General features: G+C 48.8%; 4 protein-coding genes across 5 annotated transcripts; 2 read left to right on the forward strand and 2 right to left on the reverse strand.

Moving 5' to 3' along the window:
• Positions 1-890: 890 nt before the first annotated feature.
• On the reverse strand, positions 891-5,250 carry LOC128731397 (battenin). 2 transcript variants are annotated; one of them, XM_053824516.1, is made up of 5 exons: positions 4,964-5,250; positions 2,127-2,230; positions 1,895-2,053; positions 1,451-1,814; positions 891-1,377 (listed from the first exon to the last, which is right to left on the reverse strand). In XM_053824516.1, the coding sequence occupies exons 1-5, from the start codon at positions 5,180-5,182 to the stop codon at positions 949-951; spliced, it is 1,275 nt and encodes a 424-aa protein (XP_053680491.1). In that variant the 5' UTR covers positions 5,183-5,250; the 3' UTR covers positions 891-948. The 2 variants fall into 2 exon arrangements, with proteins under 2 accessions (XP_053680491.1, XP_053680490.1); XM_053824515.1 differs by having other exon boundaries at positions 2,127-2,290.
• Positions 5,251-9,015: 3,765 nt separating this feature from the next.
• Positions 9,016-9,912, forward strand: LOC128731077 (proteasome subunit alpha type-6-like). Its single transcript, XM_053824173.1, has 2 exons — positions 9,016-9,091; positions 9,175-9,912. The coding sequence occupies exons 1-2, from the start codon at positions 9,016-9,018 to the stop codon at positions 9,837-9,839; spliced, it is 741 nt and encodes a 246-aa protein (XP_053680148.1). The 3' UTR covers positions 9,840-9,912.
• Positions 9,913-9,989: 77 nt separating this feature from the next.
• LOC128721964 (probable small nuclear ribonucleoprotein Sm D2) lies at positions 9,990-10,382 on the reverse strand. The gene has a single exon (XM_053815775.1). It carries the CDS (start codon positions 10,380-10,382, stop codon positions 9,990-9,992), a length of 393 nt encoding a protein of 130 aa, XP_053671750.1.
• Positions 10,383-11,697: 1,315 nt separating this feature from the next.
• Positions 11,698-16,970, forward strand: LOC128730463 (A-kinase anchor protein 12). Its single transcript, XM_053823509.1, has 10 exons — positions 11,698-11,972; positions 12,451-12,602; positions 12,688-12,921; positions 12,995-13,259; positions 13,433-13,565; positions 13,704-13,913; positions 14,263-14,486; positions 15,654-15,904; positions 16,024-16,062; positions 16,757-16,970. The coding sequence occupies exons 1-10, from the start codon at positions 11,871-11,873 to the stop codon at positions 16,968-16,970; spliced, it is 1,824 nt and encodes a 607-aa protein (XP_053679484.1). The 5' UTR covers positions 11,698-11,870.
• Positions 16,971-17,348: the final 378 nt, after the last annotated feature.

Here is a 17,348-nt window from a genome sequence, read left to right on the forward strand (position 1 = left end):
CGGCGCACTTTTGCCGTGGCAAAGTGACAATGGCCATCCGAAGAGAAAACCACGACGCCAAAGTTTGCCCTGACTTTTCCGGCACGTGTGCAGATGGCGCACATGGTTTGCCGCAAGAGAAGCAGAGAGAGAAAAATATGCAAATGTAAACATGAAACTATGTAGATTGCATTACTTCCGGGCGACAAGTGGGCTCACCGGTTGCAACAGGGTGGATGGTGTGGGTTCGGGTCCGGGGTAAACCTAACCTCGAAACCCAACGGAATGATGCCATCCAACCCAATCGCCTTCCAACGGCCCGGTCCCGGACACGGTGCACCGACCAAAGAAGAAGCACCGAAGCGAAAGCAAATTGTTTTTTCCCCCGTGCGCTAGCGATGAGTTTTAGAGCTTCCGTTTCGCCCCATCGATAAACTCCGAACTTCGGAACTCCCATCCCGGTGAAGCGGGCCAGGGAAAGCGAACGCAGGTAGATTCGACCTTCCGGGCGGCCCACCTCGGGGACTGCCGCATACGAGGGAGGATAGTTTATAAACCGGATAAAAACTTGTTTGCATAATTTAGGCCGCTACTCAAATCTGCCCAGCCGGGGCATCCTGCGGATTCCCAGGTAGCGAGCGAGACAGCGGAGACCGGAGCGGTTGTGATAAAAAAGTTTTGCTAGGATCCTGCCCGTTCGGGATGCGGTTGCCCGTATTGGCATGCCGGTACCGCATGTCACCGACAGATGGCTTCTCTGGAATTTGTGGTGCACGCTAACCGGCCGGCAACATTCCTGGGTCAGCTTAAGATGTGGTCGCCGGGTCTCTCTCTGGCGCTGGACCGGAAGACAAGCTTCGAGCTGCAAATAGCTCCCCGATGGGGGTAAACTTTGATCGTTGGATTTGGCTACGTTCGTTTGCATCGGTTTATTTTGCAAGCTTAAAATATCAAACAGGAAACAGCGTGTCACAGTAAGCGATTTGGCACGGGCAGATCACAGATCGCATTGTGCGATGGAATGGCAGCAACACCTGCCAGTGCTATGCCGACCGAGTCCGAAATGGACGTCACCATCATGGCGTACTCGCGACGAGCCGCAGGTACATCGGTTTGGATGCGATAGAACGTGTTCACGTAGCCACCGCCTCCAAGCAGGCCCTCCCACAGGATCAGCACGAAGATGATCCAGATGGAGGGCGTGAAGAAGTACACCGCCTCGAAGGTGAAGTACACCACGTTCAGGAACTGGAACACGGCCATGATCCACACATGCCGGAACTGGATCAGGTTGACGGATGAGCGTGAGATGAACACACCGATCTGGTAGATCACTTGGTACCAGCGATACTGAGATGATTGTGACAACCAGATTCCTGGGAAGTACACCAGCTCGAACTACGGGAAAAGGGAACGAAACGGAATTATTTCAAATGTCCCTCTATACAGGTGTTGGCACGTGCACACTTACCAGCCCTTGGTTGATGAAGTACTCCAGCAGGTACACCAGGATGAGCGGAATCATGAAGATGAACAGCGACGGAATGTATCGAATACGGTCGGGCCAGTTCGTCAGTGGTCGCTCGTTCTCCGGCAGCGTGTTATAATCGATCTCGGGTGTCTGCTCCTTACCATCCTCGATCGGTTCAGCCGGTGCGTCCGTGTTCTTGTGGCGTAACAACAGCCAGAATGCAGCCGCTTCCAACGCCGGTACTACCAGCATGATGAGTATGGTCGTTTTAGGTGTCAAACCGAGCTCTCTTAGACCAGTGTACGAGAGCGATCCGGCAATACCGGCACCACCCGTTCCGGAGGACCACGTAGAGATGACGTTCCTGTCGGGGTGAACATTGAAGCATGACTCGTTACTGACATGTTGACATAAACACCTGCATATCCCTCTCCCGATACTGACTTGTTGAAATAGGTCGCATATGCCAGGAACGTGGCCTCACCGAGTCCGGAAGAAAACGAGGTCGCTATCACGCCAACAAAGAGCACCCATTCGACGGTGGCGAAAGCCGTCAACAGGAACCCGGCCGCGGCTGCAACGACACACAGGAACACTCGAACGCTGAGGCGAGAAAATGAGTGTTACTCGAACGGGAAAGCTGTTCGAAGGTGTTCTGATACGAGGTGCTTCTTACTGCTTTGCTAGTGGGAGGAACGAAGCGATTGATTTGACTACTAAAGCCGGCAGGATGTCCGCCAGGAGGATGGCACCTGTTGACAGCTTGTTGCACGGACGCTTCTCATATCCGTAGGTTACGTCGTTAGCTCGGGCTGTCGTATTCGCTACGTCGTAGTTATACTAAAGAATAAACCAGAAAGATGAGAAAAGCTATGCTAACCACACAAACCCAACCCGTGGTGATGCTATTGAAATTGTTATTGTATATTTAAGCTAAAATAATGTGACTCTTATACCCTGCGTCAGTAAAGTAAAACACTGATCTCTTCCAAGAGCATGCTAAGTATAAAAACTTTTCGAAAAATGTTAGCTTAAGAGAGAATTTCTCTCCCTTTATGCAAAAAAATCTGATTCACTAATTATTACTATTCAATTAACAAATTCTGGTTATTTCCTTAATTAATTGGGTAGATTCAATAAACACAGATTATATATTGCCAATCGACAATAGCGTTGCTGGAATCGAGAATAACTTAAAACCCGGTAATTGGGTATACAGTTGAGTGGAATTTCACAAGGGCATCGAAGCCTGAATCCATTCTTTCATTGTTAAATTCCAGTGAGGCAGCGGTTAATGCGAACTCATCATTTGCGTGTGCCTGGCCCATTTTAATATATCCTGAGCTCTTTCGCAATACGTTTATAGCCAACGTGCTTCGAAGCACTATAAAAACCATCCACGTGGTCACCGCTCTGGAGAGGCTAAAGGACTTTTCTATAGAATGTTCTATACGCTCTTTTGGGTTTCCATCAACTAAATCCTTTCAACAATAAAGCAGTACAATTGGCAAGTAGAATCAACTCCCATGCACACGTAAAGCTGTTCTTTATCATCGAAAGAAGGATTTTCTTTTTTTTCTACTGAACTCCCGGTTCTCAAAAGTTCCCAGTTCCGACCAATCGAGTCATCAGGTTCCGGTGCTTTCATGCTTTTCCCTATTACGATGCAGGAACCATATGTACTCGCACGCGTACCAAAATACCTTCCCTATCATGGGTAGTCGAGGTCGTATTCGCGTATGCGGAACAGCTTTTACAGCCTCAAGCTATTTGCTGCCAGTCGCAGCAACAGCAGAGCCATAAAATGCACATTGTACAACCCGCGATACGGAGTGTGGTTTCGCGTGACTATTGTTCCCCCATAACTTACATCGACACCGGCTTCTGACCACACCGAGAGCAAAAACTTAATGGCTCGGGAGGCTGGATTTAATCGTGACCGGTTGAGGGTATTTTCCTACAATACCATTCAACCTGCTGGCATGAACGAGGTATAACGGTGATGTGCGCAAAAAACGCTTTACAAAACAGCGTTATATTCGAGTGAACCCGGTCGACTGGTATCGCCAAATGCACGCAGACTTCGCGTACGTGTTGGCAGAATTTTAGCACCTAAAATGCGCGAATAATTGTACCGATGAAAAGGCGAACGAACGTGGGTGTTTCGTTTGATTAAGCCCTTCATCCGACAATGGTCCTTTTTTGGTTCGATAAAACCTTCGTTTTCGACGTTTTCTACCTCCGGGAAAAGGTCGTGGAGCTCTTCTTGCCAGAGCTACTGATGGAACTGCTTCAATTCTCGCATTACTGACACCCTCACTTCGCCACTTCCGGGAATGGAGGCATGGTTTCGTAATTGTCAAATTCGTTTGAAGGACGAATTGATTTTAAAACCTCCAGACATCGAAGCTCTCCCTCTTCAACTAAGGACTGATTAGATAGACACATCACCCGTACCTCGTACCGATTGGCGTACGATCCTAGCGCCAGGAGGTATACCATAAGATTGGTTACGGTAGTACAATTGATGTACAATCGACAATAACAAAAATATCTCATCCTTTCGTCAACGCCACCCAACCTGTGGCGTCTCCTCGGATCTCCAAACGTGTCGCAGTAAATCATTATATCTTCCCTCGTGCAGGTCCAGCGTTCCAGGTAGCTGTTGTCGCGGTCTTCCACGAGGCGCAATCTTATCAATCAAACAAACCCCACCGGTAACAATTGACCAATCTACAAGCACAACGCGAATCGTCAGGCTACACCCCGATCAAACAGTTCATTGATTGCGCGGACTATCGCGTGATTTTGACCGCACCGGCGCCGTTGGACATCGTGATCCTCTTCCCAGACGATCTACGTCAAGTGGCATGATTTAATTAGCTTTTATCTCGGCCCTTCCCTCATCGTTGAATAGCCGATAAACTATTGTCTACCTTCCCATAAAGGCCGTTGTGCTACGCACAAAACCTTGACCATCTTCGACCGCAGCGAAGGCGATCCTCAAGCACGTCGCTTATCGGCCCAGAATGGCCGCGACATTGACGACCGACGAAAGAATTGACTAATCAATCATTCAGCAGACACACACGCCTCCATCACGATCAACGGCAAACCACGTGACGATCATGGTCGCACGTACTCGTGCCCTTCCCGTTTATAGTGCCGAGTTCTCCGCTTATGGATGTACCAACGCTAGACGACCTAGTAACGAACGCTTCATTGGGGGATTTCCCCGACCATAATCGTCCATCGGAGAGTGCAGCTGCAAACACGAGTACCTCCCGGTAGGGGTTAGGGTTGTTAGTACACAACGAAATGCACTCACAGCACGCATACGCCAACGATCGCGTTTAGCGATTCGTAACAAACGCGCGCACACAACCGCCGCGATCGCGCTCACGTTCACTAACGCACTAGCATCGTTGACACTTGGTTTACTAAATCCCTCCAGCTGGATGCGATAAGTCGATCGCACAATTCCCCCAGAGGTGGACGCTTTTCACAACTCACCAGTGCACTTTTTGCGTGATCCTCGTCGCCCTCCAGCTCCTTCAGGATGTCGTGTGCAGCCGTCAGCATCACCACGTAGCCGTAATTATTGCACAAACCTAAAATCCAGTACGCAACCAAATCACGCCACAAGCCTTTGTCCTTTGGTGGCACTTGCTCCGGATCGTCCACCGTCAGCGGAACGACCGATGGCGATGGGTCATCGCCTGTGTTCGTCATGATGACACACTTCCCGTGTACGAGCGCAGTGTACAGCTCCCGAGAGCTCCGCTGCCTTGTTGGACGGCTTTATCGGAACTGTGGTGCTGTTGAGCTGCCAAACCGTTGCATTGGCCTGTTAGGGCTAAGCTCGAGCTGTGCCGTATCGCAACCGTTGGTCGAGCCTCCTGGCGTTTCGTCACGGTCGTGGTGGAAGGGAGAACGTTGGCCGAAGGTCGGCCGTTGTCAGACGTGACGTGTTGTTACCCAGCTCGCAAACCCAGCAGCAGCTGCAATCAACTCCGAACGAGCGCACGCTGGCGAGTAACGACGCAGACCAACGCAAACGGGCCTCACACAAGCGCATCGACATCGATCGTGGAACCGGCGTACGATCGCGGATGATGGGGATGATGATTGGTTGTCGCTCGTGTGGTGAAGGAAGCCGCGTATTATTGTCAATTTTGTGTTATCAATCGATACGCGCCTGCGGGTTTTGGCGGTTTTGAAGCTGCGATGGAGATGGAGTCAAGCCTTAGCGACTCTGGGCTGCCAGCAGGTTTTTGAGTTGGCTGGTGTTCGAACTTGGGAACGAATTCTAATTGATGCCATCTGAAAAGCCGCTTTCGTGGGTTTTCTGAGGTGGCAGATTTTTGCAACTGCCATGCGTTCGAATCGCGAGAGGGATTTTTGTGGAAAAAATCATGGTGATCGAATGCAAGCGGATGGAAGCCAGCCAAAAGAGGTTGAATAAATATACCAAAGTAAGGGAGTAAATGCTTGTATTCATTTCAATTTTATGATTTATTTTCAAACTTACTTCATTTATCTCTGGACGCGAACTCAATCCGATTTTAATCAAATGAACTAATTACGTTCGAAGCTACGTTCCTGTTTGCTGCATTCATAACAACTCACCTGAGTTACGCAATATAGATTAATTCCCATGCGATGGGAGTGTTTTACCGCCAAAGAGTGAAACTCGTTTCAAATGAGTATTTATTTCTCGAGCTATACACGTGGCATTGATTGAAGCTTCCCTTTTTGGGTGAAAAACTCTGATCCACGCTGTCATCCCATCTACCCGAAGGAAAACATTGTCTGATATGCGCCTCCCACAACCCTGCAAGTCATTAAACTCCCTTCCATTGATCCTGCGGCCCATGAAAAGCACCCCCCAGACACCGTGATCCACCAGATCGGGAACGCTAATTTCCTGTGCGTAAATAACCATCTCGCTGGCAAATAACAAACGGCCGAAAATCTCTCTTTCCGCACCGAAACGGAATCGTTATTTACGCCACGGTAAAACGAGCGTGGCCACGGGGCGTGATATCCACGCGGCAAGACCACCAATTTACCATCACCGTCGAGATTGTAATTAATTAAATTCCTCCTCCCATCTGCCGCTCGTGGCAGCGTGACGAAACGTCCGCTATGCTCCCCAGGACCAGGACGTGCAATACGACCGCCTCCGCAAGGCTGCGAAACGCGACCACTCCGATCCAGGACGTTTGTGAAAAGAGTTTTCCGGTCTTTTCCCGGCGGCGAGAGTGAAACACGCCACCGCGCCATTCCGGAAGCAAACAAAATATGTAAAAGCACTGCGCGGAATTTGCGTCCCAACCCAACAAAAACCCTTTGGCCGGGCCGCGGCCCTGGGAATCCCGCTGCCCTTCAACCGTCCTTGCTACAGGGCCCTGGACGGTACCACACGCATGCACCACTGCAACTGCATCATCACTGCCACGCGACGAATAAAGGGGCGTAAGTTTTTGTTCTTTGCCACATCGGAAAACCGACATGCCTATCAGCATCTGAATGTGCCGCTTCTCGTCTGCATTTTCCCGGAGCGAGGACGACGGAGGCGACGCCGACGCCGGTGGACACGGACAGCTGCATCAGCTGCAATCTTCCTAGAGAGAATATTATTTTTCGTACGTGGGATTGCGGGGAAAATGCCACTTTCGATATTCACTCGGCTCGTTCCCGAGTCCGGGCGACACCGGTCCAACTATGCCGGAGGGAAAACTTTCCCAACCCACCCTCCTTTTTCACCCACTTTCCTCTTTTTGCGCCCAAACCGCACGTCGTTGGCGCGCATCTCCGAAAGAAGTTGGAATAGGAGAGTGTATTTTTAGCACACCCGAGGCCTTCCGGGCGCGACCGCGTGGGTGATGGCGAGGTCGGGTTCGTACATAAGGGGTGTCCCATAACGGGCGTAGTTTCCACAACGATGCCGACTGAAGCCCCTTCCGTACTACGTCATAATCACCGGGGCGACAAATAGCTACACCTTTGGGTTTGCCATTTTCCCTTTTTTCGACGGTTTTATTTTATTTTATTTTTCCCATGGATGCAAGTTCACGGAAGTGTTTCATGAATAGTTACATTCCTCTTTCCGGAGTTTGTATTTGCTGCGGGAGCGTGGGGTGACTAAATTGCGGTGATGGTTTCTTCGAAATTACTCACAATAGAGGAAAGCTAGGGTTGAAGATGTTTACCATCTGTACCGCATGGCTGCTTGGCGATTGCACGCGTTATAGATAAGCCTTCAAATCAGTGGGTGAGAAAATGTGCACCAGAAAATTACGGATTGAATTATGCAATAAGCTTTTTCCAAAAACAAGAACAATAATTATTTTATCAACGAACTTTGGTGCCGTTTCCGGCTTGGTTCACAGTAAACCTAGTGACTGGGACGTATAGAATACGATCTTCGCTTCATGTTCTTATATCTGTACGCATAATTGATATCCTTCGTAGTGCTACTAGTGTGTAACTTGAACGAGCCTACATAGCCTCACATCTTCGATTCGCAATCGAATTCTGGACTCAGCATCAAGTAGTCAATCCCGAGCCAGAGCTGTATAACTATCTGAATCAAAGCTGACAGTTTCTAGCAGAGTTTCTCTTCTGCACACATGCAATTGACCCGAGACTGTTTTGTACGGGTCCCGTATTTCCGAATCAGCCTTGAATGTAATACGACGCTTAGCATGCATTTTTAATGAAGAAATATCACAACGCCCTGCATGCGGGCTTTCCCCAAACTCTGTCCAATCCGAACCTCCCAAGGGTCCCGAACACGCTGGGGCTCGAAGGTTCATATCAGTATACCGCGCCGTTTCGATACCGCAATGCCGACAGAGTCGAACTGCGGCAATCCAATTAGGCTGAAGCAGGCTTTTCTAGATGATTTTGTAATTAACAGAAGCACATGTACAAAATTTACCGAAAATTGATGCCATATCTCACTGGAACCCACCTGGGAGTGGTGGTGGACGTGCATCATGAGCTCTAATGTAACTTCACAGATCATAGACGATTCTGGTTTTGTATACCACGATATTAAGTGCAGTTTTTTTACTTTTTTATGAAGTTCTCAAAACCATTCACCTGTAACTGTTAACATAAAACGGATACTAGGTACTACCTCGTAGAAATGTCCTATGAATAACTGTTTGATCGATTCAATAGACTGAATTTAATTGTATTAACTATCTTTCTACCAATATATTAACAAATAACCTTGTAATTACAATACAGTACGACATATTTATTTGAAATACGTAAGTTGTAACCGACATATCGAAACATAGCTGAAACACGCAATTCGAAGTATTCCACCTGTAGTCATGGCAGAAACTCATCCTGGCTTTTGACGTGACGTTCGTTCTGCTCTGACAGCTCAAACCGCTGAAAACAACAAAATCATCCCTCAAATATTAACCCCACAAATCCGTGTTTTGTCGGTCATCTATTCAGTTCACTAAGTTGTAGGAAGCTTGTTAATTTTGCGATCATTTCGAGTATCTTTACTCGTTCCTGTCTCAAACTCAACTGGCTGAAAAATGTCACGCGGAAGCAGTGCCGGATTCGATCGCCACATAACAATCTTTTCCCCGGAAGGACGTCTCTACCAAGTTGGTTCGTATAAACTTCTTCTAATATAGAACTACTGTTTTCGGCAATTAATGATTGATGTTTTTGATTTCGATATTTTTCCTTAGAATATGCCTTCAAGGCTATCAATCAGGAAGGCCTCACGTCGATCGCACTGAAAGGAAAAGACTGTGCGGTTGTCGCCACGCAGAAGAAGATCCCAGACAAGCTCATCGACCCCGCCACTGTGACCCATCTGTATCGTATTACTCGAGAGATTGGTTGTGTCATGACCGGTCGCATAGCAGATAGCCGATCGCAGGTGCAGCGAGCGCGTTATGAAGCGGCTAATTGGCGGTACAAATATGGCTACGAGATTCCGGTCGATGTGTTGTGTCGTCGGATGGCGGACATTTCTCAGGTCTATACGCAAAACGCTGAAATGCGTCCGCTCGGTTGCAGCATTGTCATGATTGCATATGATAGCGAGAATGGGCCGGCCGTGTACAAAACCGATCCAGCTGGATATTACTGCGGCTACCATGCCATTTCGGTTGGCGTGAAGCAGACTGAGGCCAACAGTTACTTGGAAAAGAAATTGAAGCGCAAAGCGGAACTAGGTGAGGAGGAGGCAATCCAGTTAGCTATCACCTGCCTTTCCACAGTATTGGCGGTTGATTTCAAACCCACTGAGATAGAGATCGGCATCGTAAGCAAGGAGAAACCTGATTTCCGTACTCTAACCGAGGAAGAAATCGAGGTTCATTTGACGGCCATTGCCGAGAAGGATTAAGCAACATGCCGTTTTTTCATTTGAAAAATAACATTAACGTACGGTTGCTGGATCTTTCATTCGTATCTTTCTTTTCGAACACATTCTAAATAAACAAAAAACAAATGAATGAATGTGCTTAATGTAGTGTATTATGTATACCGAAATGGCTCATTTACCAGCAGCAGTGGCCTGCGGATTGCGAAGAACCAAAATAACTGAATCTCCTCTGAGAAACATTTTTGAAATAAATCTGTCCTTGTTCACAGGCTTCACTTTCTTTTTGCCTTTCCCAGTTCGTGGTATTTCCGTCCACATTTCCTTAACATTTTCCAGAACCATGTTACAGTGCCGATCGAAGGCTTTCACGCGGCCTAATAGTTTCTTGTTGTTGCGGCAGTTTATCAACACCTGGGTGTTGTTTTTGACCGATTGTGTTAGGACGGACAAAGGTCCGGTATTGAATTCCTCCTCTTCCTGTCTCGCCAATTCCTCGGGAGTAAGCTCTGATTTTGGTTTCGTCAACGCCCTGGTGATGTTATGATAAATGAAACTCTTATTCATTTATTTGTTTCTATGTTTTAGCAATACTTACATTTTATTTCCGAAAAGATAATCTAGTTTATTGAATGCGTGATAGGATGCTCTTCTTGATTTTTGTTTGTTTGACAAGCGTCTAGCCGCCACTGTGGTACCAAGCCGTCGGCGGCTATATTTCAATAGCAGCCGCCCCCTTTGTAAAGAATCATAAAAGAAGTGTGTACTCAAATGTTTGATCGCATAACCGATTTTGTCATCCATTTCGGCAATAGATAATTTACAGCAGGTAAATTGTATTAATTTCTTGCATCCTGAGCATAGTTCTACATTTAGTAAAATGCGTTTATTTTCAAATAATTTATTTATTCATTTACGTGCTGATTTCAATTCCAGCTCGTTAATGAAAACTTCAATTTACATTTATACTCTTTCATCATTCACAACGGATGATTAGAAATGCTAGAAATTATGCTACTTGTCGAAGCGACTGGTTTGTGTTAATTTTTCAGATATTACTATATATCTATCTTAACAATTCATTAAATAGTACAACACATTCTTGACCCCTGAATGTATGCATTATTCATTCGTATGGACCTCAACTGATCTATGTACACCATGGTGGATTCCACATAGCAGATTACTCTGAGCAGGACTAGAATAGAGCTTCACAGAATTACGAGATGAGCCAGGAAAACATGTTAAGAATACTATCAATACGATAGACGTTTGTTGAATGAATCAAGTTCAATACAAAGCAAGTTTAATGAATGTCATCACTCTAAATTCCAGTTTGGAAAACTCATTTATATTTCAGGGATTTTAAATTTTTTTATTAATTTAAGTTCCACAAGTCTCTTTTTCTATTATCTAAACAAACTCACTATTCGCGTTAAACTATATTCTAATCTATGTTTCAATTCTGGTAGTCTCTTATTTTAGTCCTACACGGTCTCTCCATCATTCCGTTCGCCTGTATTCAAATTTGTCTATCAATACAACGTTGTTTGTTTGTACCGTAGCACGTGCTCAATTTAATTGCGTTTTTGAATAAATAGCAAGCCACCAAGGAAGAAAAAGAATCAATCAACAAATTTGCTGATGTGGCGTGGTTCAAAATTAAACTACCCACTTTAGCAGCATCAATGCATCGTCTCGTGCTACCTGTTCAGATCTCTTCTGCCGGGATCTCTATGACACACGCGACGGTAAACAACGGCAACTGGATGGCGACAATTGCGCCATACGATCATCTGATCGTGCGAAAGTGAATCACGACACGATGCATGAGACCTGAGGATGCAATCGCGCTTTGTCGTTCGTCGTTCGTCGCCACATTTCCCTGGCAGCGATCGGTCGGAGTGGTTCTCGAATAGAAAGCACCAAACCCGGTGGACAAAGACAGTTAGAAAGTTTAACCCAAGTTGACTATAGTGACGCAACGGTGCATCAAGAGCACGTTTCTAGGTATTTCATATCAGTGGTCAAAAGCATACAAGCAGCAGCTTCAAAATGGTGTTGGATTTAAACTTCTCCCGATACGACAATACGACCCCGTTCGGATTCAAGCTCGTTGGTGGAGCCGACTTTGATGTTCCCCTAACGGTAGTTAAAGTGAGTTTTCGCATGATTTCTGTTCTTTTCTGTGATCAGTGCTTAAAGTACAATCATATGGATGTTGAAAAAAAAACCCCGCTGGTCCTGACAACCACTGCGCGAGATGCGTTACGTAACGTTTGTGACTTCTCATGCCTTTCTGCTGCGATCGGTGGGTGACGAACGTTACATCGCCCACGATAGATGTGTCGGTTTCGTTATCTAGCACATTGCGTTAGTGCATTCGCAAAATTTTCCTCCTAACGGACGTTGTGGTTAACCTCAAAACATGAAAACTAAACCGAAGGCATCTAGCTTCTCGATCGATCGATTCGATTCGATTCGATTGGTGGGCTACCGATAAAAATAGCGTTCGCCGAAACTGAAAATGTCAGGCCTATGATAGGCCGCCCAGATCGTCGGTGCTGTCTATTTCCACGGTTTGATTTGCTTCTTTTCGCACCAACCGTAAATCCTGTTCGCGCTAAACTTGCAGATCCTACCCGGAAGCATCGCCGAAGACGTCGGTATGCACATGGGGGACGTAGTGGTGCGCATCAACGACATACCTACCAGCAACATGTCCTACTACGACGCCCACCAGCTGTTGGCTTGCGCAGGCAACCAGTTTGTGCTCGGCATTTTAAGGTTAGTATCTCGCGCGCACAAGGTCTTCTGGTGCTGGTATTCACCGCCATTGAGACGACCTGTCTGCTTCACATTGTCATGGTAGGGCGCGCGAAGTAACGCCATCGCAACGCCTCATCAAGGAGAAGACCCCATCAGGTGAGGTGGAGTACATCAACACCTCGCCGAAACCGTTCTGGACACCGAACATGACAAGTCAGTCGCAAGAGCAGCATCAGCTCGACGAACAAAGTGTCCCCGAAGTGCCGATCACCGACGAACAGATAGCCGAGGTTCTCTCGGGTGAGGCCGAGGTTCTCAAGCAACACAACGTGATCGGGTAGGTTTATGTCCCCAACACCCATCCCCATCCCCATCATGGCGGGTTGCTGATCGTGTCGATCACCACACAGCGTCAACTTCAACAAGATGATCCCGACGGCGGGTGTGTTCAAGCAGAGTGAGGTGTTCAAGACACTCAACAGCGAGCTGGTGCAGAGCGAGGAAAGTGATGACAAGAAGTGGACAACCTTCCTGCAGCGACCCCAGCGGCCAGCCCCGAAGACACCCGAGGAACGGAAGCTCGAACGGAACCCCCCAACCGAGCGCTACCAGGTACGAATTGTGAAGCAACCGAAACCGAAAATTGCCCCCGACTACAAGCCACCGAAATCGCCGGTAAGTGTCTGCGCCGAACAGGTGCACCGGAAGCGAACGACATATAAGCGGCTGCTGGCCCCACGGTGGACCGCACTGTTCGTGATCGCTACCGTGAGCTGAGCTGAGCTGTGTGTGTGTGTGTTCGAACTGCAAAAACAAACCACCTCCACCCAACTGCAAACCAATTCAAGGAACCCGAACCGGAAGCGGAACCGATACCAATGTACGACGAGTACCTGAGCGAACGCCAGGAGGCGGAGGTGGAGACGATCAAGACGCTCGTGGAGGAACCGAGCGGTGGAGGGCAGGGTGAGCCAAGCACAGGTAACCTCGATTCTCCTGGCCATCCGATCCACTGTCCCTGTCCCTGCCCCGAGTGTCCCGAGTGCCCGGACGGTGTTGTCCGCGGTGGTGAAGAAGAAGAGGACCTCGAGATGAACGCTAACCGCACTTCTACTGCAGGTGATGCAGAGGCTGAGCCCACACAGAGCCCAAGCGAAGAGGAACCCTCGGAGGAGTTCCGTGAGCAGCTGCAGAATGTACAGAAGCAGCTGGAAGCGCTGTCGGCGTTGCCCCTCACGATCCAGGCCACGATAGCAGCACTAACTGAGCAGTTGACTGCACTGGCGGCTCCTAAACGCAAGTCCAAGAGCATCTCACCCCGACCGGAAGGTATAGTCGCGATCAGTGTACTATGTGTGTTTCTGTGTGCTTGTGTGTGCGCCGGTGTTTCAGGATCATCTTCCAGCTTTGACGCACGTCGAACGCCATTTTGCAACGATCATCACACAACGTGACAGCAAGGACGAGAACGTGACGCAAACGAGAGCCATGAAGGATACGTTGAAGGCTAGTTTGCCATTGTGCAATGCCACAGAGAGTGCCCTCGATCGTGGCTGCCAAGAGCGGGCGCGCGATCGTGCGCACACACCGAGTAGAGGACTCGACCCAACATCGAGCATCGATCACCGAGAGTGTTGATCGACATTGAGTGAAAGTGTTTGACCTTACGTATTTGCAGAGGCGGAGCCAAAAGCGAGCGAGGACACCGCGGAATCGGCCATCGTGCCCGAGGTGTCCGAAACGTTCGAGGTGAGCGAGTTTAGCCGCGCGGATAGCAGCGGTGCCGAGCAGTCCTCATCCGTCGACGAAGGCGAACACATCCAGTACACGGTGGAAGAGCTCGAACAGCTTGAGAAAAGGATGCACGAACACGATATCGAGTGGACGAACCAAAACGATAAGGTTAGTGAGCGTGTTAGGGGTGATGGCCTGTGGCAGGTGTGCAACCACGGCCTACTTGATCTGCCCTTTTTTTTTGGGCTACAACTGCTCCGTGGATCGTGTGGATCCTAACCTAATGTTTGGATGGCTAACCTACTGCAACAGTTCCCAATTTCCGCCGGACCTGATCGGCTCGAGTGCCTCGCAAAAAAAAGTGTTCCCCCTTCAAAGTGTGCTTGATTTTTATTTCCGGAACACTTCTCTTTCCCTTTCTCTCTTTTTTATTCCTCTCGCTCTCTCTGTGTGTGTCTTCAATCAATCTATCTCGGCACCGAACCGGGGGTATCCTTCCGATTGCAATGGGCACTGGTTGTTAACCCTTTAATGCTAACCTGCGACTACACACCTCACTCGCACCACACCATGAACAACACGCAACGAACGACACACCTGAACGACACGAAAAGAAGCCAAAGTACCAGACGGTCGAGTGGGCCATCGTGTCCCAGCGCTACCGGGTGTACATCGACGACGAGGAGGAAGTTGAGTACGTCACGTTACCACTGCGTCTGACACCGGAACTGGCCTGTGAAATCTCTGACGTCCTGAACGTCACGGAGGCACCTACACTCGCACCACTCCCACTGGAGGTGGGGGCGTAATACGCCTGCACGTACACCTCGAACCTCTACTCAGCAACATCCTCGAAATACGACACACGAACAGACGCGGGCAGAAACCACGAATACTTCGCTACACGAGATCCTTTACGCACCGTCATGGAGCTCAAGCAGCGACACTTATATGCTCGAACCCGTTGTCTAATAGGAACTGTAATAAATGTACTTCGAACTAACGGCGCGCTGGTGGCTTTGTAGTGTGCGACGAAAGGGGATGATTTCGTCCTTTCGTCGCTGAGGACTATTTCGTCCTTTCGTCCTTTCTCCAGGGCTTTGCTTTGTACGAGTGTTCTAATTAATCTTCTCTTTTCTTATATGCCATCTCTGTTTCTGATCGGACCGCCTGCGCCTATGGTCTTGATCGCGGTTGCCAACCCTCAACTCCCACGCGGGAATTCGCGTCCCTTTTGCTCCCCCACCCCCCACCCCATCCCACCCTTTCTTCCACAAAACCCGGCGTGTTGTTTTGCTTTCCTTCGCACATGCGCGTTTCGTCCCGCTTCGCCAGGATTCCGACAGCTCGAGTCAGCACAATGTCACCGGTGACATCCGCACCGCCGTCCAGGACGAGCTCAAGCTGCAGGTGGTGAAGAAGAAGAAGAAGGCCACGAGCGCATTTGGTCCGCTGACGCCACAGGAGCGGCCCATCTTCCTGCCCGGTGGACGTAAATGGCGCACGGCTAAGGACGCCTTCAACGAGCAGTTCATCGCGGAGGTGATCAGCTCGCAGGCGGAGCTGATCCAGGGCACCACGCTCGGGTAAATGTCGCTATCGCTTTCACGCTCTCTCGATCGCAATTTCAGCCGCCGCATTACCAGCCGCCATCATACGTGCCGTCTATCATGCGTCGTTCATTGTCGTTCTTCTTCTTTTGTAGCACATCCTACGAAAGCCCTCATCTGGGTTACGACGACAGGTAACCGCTGCGACATACACACACACACAATTTTCATTGGGCGCACATGTGTCCTTTTTTTTTTGCTTTATGTCCACCCTCGCGCCGGGTGCTGTTCGTCACCTCACGCCACCCTTCTGTCACTAACGCTGTTCGGGTTTAACCGGACGAGTGCACTAACCGGGTTTTTGACGTGGCTGCTCACTAATCATCATTTCGCACGGGTTAGCTGCATCATCATTCCTGTCTAACAGCACATTCTATGTTTTAGGTAAAGTTCTGGAACTACTACTGGTCCGATGGAAAGGCGAAATCTCCACACGTCTACAGGTACGTCGGTCGGTGTGCATGATCATCACTCGTCATGCCCGGCAGGTTCATAAGACACGTTCGATCATCGATCATTGTGCATTTGTTTCTCTCTCTCTCTCTCTCTCTCTTTTCGGAAGAACATCGAACAAAGCGAAGAAGTTCTCCAATTGCGAACTGTTGGTGGAAAAGTTCGAGAGTGAGCTTTTCAAGTGAAACTCCGCGCGTAGTAAGTAACATTTTTCGCACCATCTGTCGTCCTTGGTGTGTGATCCTTATACCCGTTATCGGCGTTACCATAACTCCATCACTGTGCTCCAGCATGTCTACTCTCACTGACCATAATGTTTCCGAATACTCGAAGAACATCGATTTGTTGACCATAACTTACGTTTCTCCATCGCAGGGTGAACTTCCTCAAGTACCAGAAACCCGAGAAGGACCTAAGCTTCATCAGGAACAGCGACGTCTACAAGCTGGTACACGATATGGACCCCCCGAAGAGTGGCATCGAGCTGCGCCCGGAGATGGTGGTGGCCGAAGAAGATGTGCGAAAGGTAATGAAAGACGAAACCATATTCCAGCCGCGCAAGTCGAAGGTGTTCCTGTATCAAAATTGAATCCTGTGTTCGCTCCCGCGTTCACGTTCCCACTCGTTTGCTCCTTGTTGGAGGAAGACCCGCTGACTTGGTACCGTTCGGCATCGAATTCGGCACACACTTACTGACCTTTTTGCACACATCTTCTTTGCCTGCACACGTCTCGACGTCAACGCAACGCTTTCGCCAACCGGCTTCGACCGCTCATTGAACTTTATTCCTTGTAACGCCCCGGGTGGATTCTCAATCGCATCATCTCGCAACTCATCACTGGGTCTCATCTCTATACTAACTGCAACAACGTGGCATCATTCCGGGTTACCTTCCGGGGACGACAGTGTGCATCACCCTGCTGAAGAAGCCTCCCGAATGTCCGTCCCTGCTCCTTGGTCCCTTGAG

This window comes from Anopheles nili, chromosome 2 (genome assembly GCF_943737925.1).
Source record: "Anopheles nili chromosome 2, idAnoNiliSN_F5_01, whole genome shotgun sequence".
Classification (NCBI taxonomy): domain Eukaryota; kingdom Metazoa; phylum Arthropoda; class Insecta; order Diptera; family Culicidae; genus Anopheles; species Anopheles nili.

Excerpts from the sequence above, each read along its gene's own strand:
- LOC128731397 (XM_053824515.1), bottom strand. The coding sequence starts at position 5,182 with ATGACGAACACAGGCGATGACCCATCGCCATCGGTCGTTCCGCTGACG. Across the intron at positions 2,291-4,963 it reads ATCACGCAAAAAGTGCACTG|TATAACTACGACGTAGCGAA; the intron begins GTGAGTTGTGAA and ends TTTATTCTTTAG. Across the intron at positions 1,378-1,450 it reads ACTTCATCAACCAAGGGCTG|TTCGAGCTGGTGTACTTCCC; the intron begins GTAAGTGTGCAC and ends CTTTTCCCGTAG.
- LOC128731077 (XM_053824173.1), top strand. The coding sequence starts at position 9,016 with ATGTCACGCGGAAGCAGTGCCGGATTCGATCGCCACATAACAATCTTT. Across the intron at positions 9,092-9,174 it reads AGGACGTCTCTACCAAGTTG|AATATGCCTTCAAGGCTATC; the intron begins GTTCGTATAAAC and ends ATTTTTCCTTAG.
- LOC128721964 (XM_053815775.1), bottom strand. The coding sequence starts at position 10,382 with ATGAATAAGAGTTTCATTTATCATAACATCACCAGGGCGTTGACGAAA.
- LOC128730463 (XM_053823509.1), top strand. The coding sequence starts at position 11,871 with ATGGTGTTGGATTTAAACTTCTCCCGATACGACAATACGACCCCGTTC. Across the intron at positions 12,922-12,994 it reads AAGCAACACAACGTGATCGG|CGTCAACTTCAACAAGATGA; the intron begins GTAGGTTTATGT and ends ATCACCACACAG. Across the intron at positions 13,566-13,703 it reads GCAGGGTGAGCCAAGCACAG|GTGATGCAGAGGCTGAGCCC; the intron begins GTAACCTCGATT and ends CTTCTACTGCAG.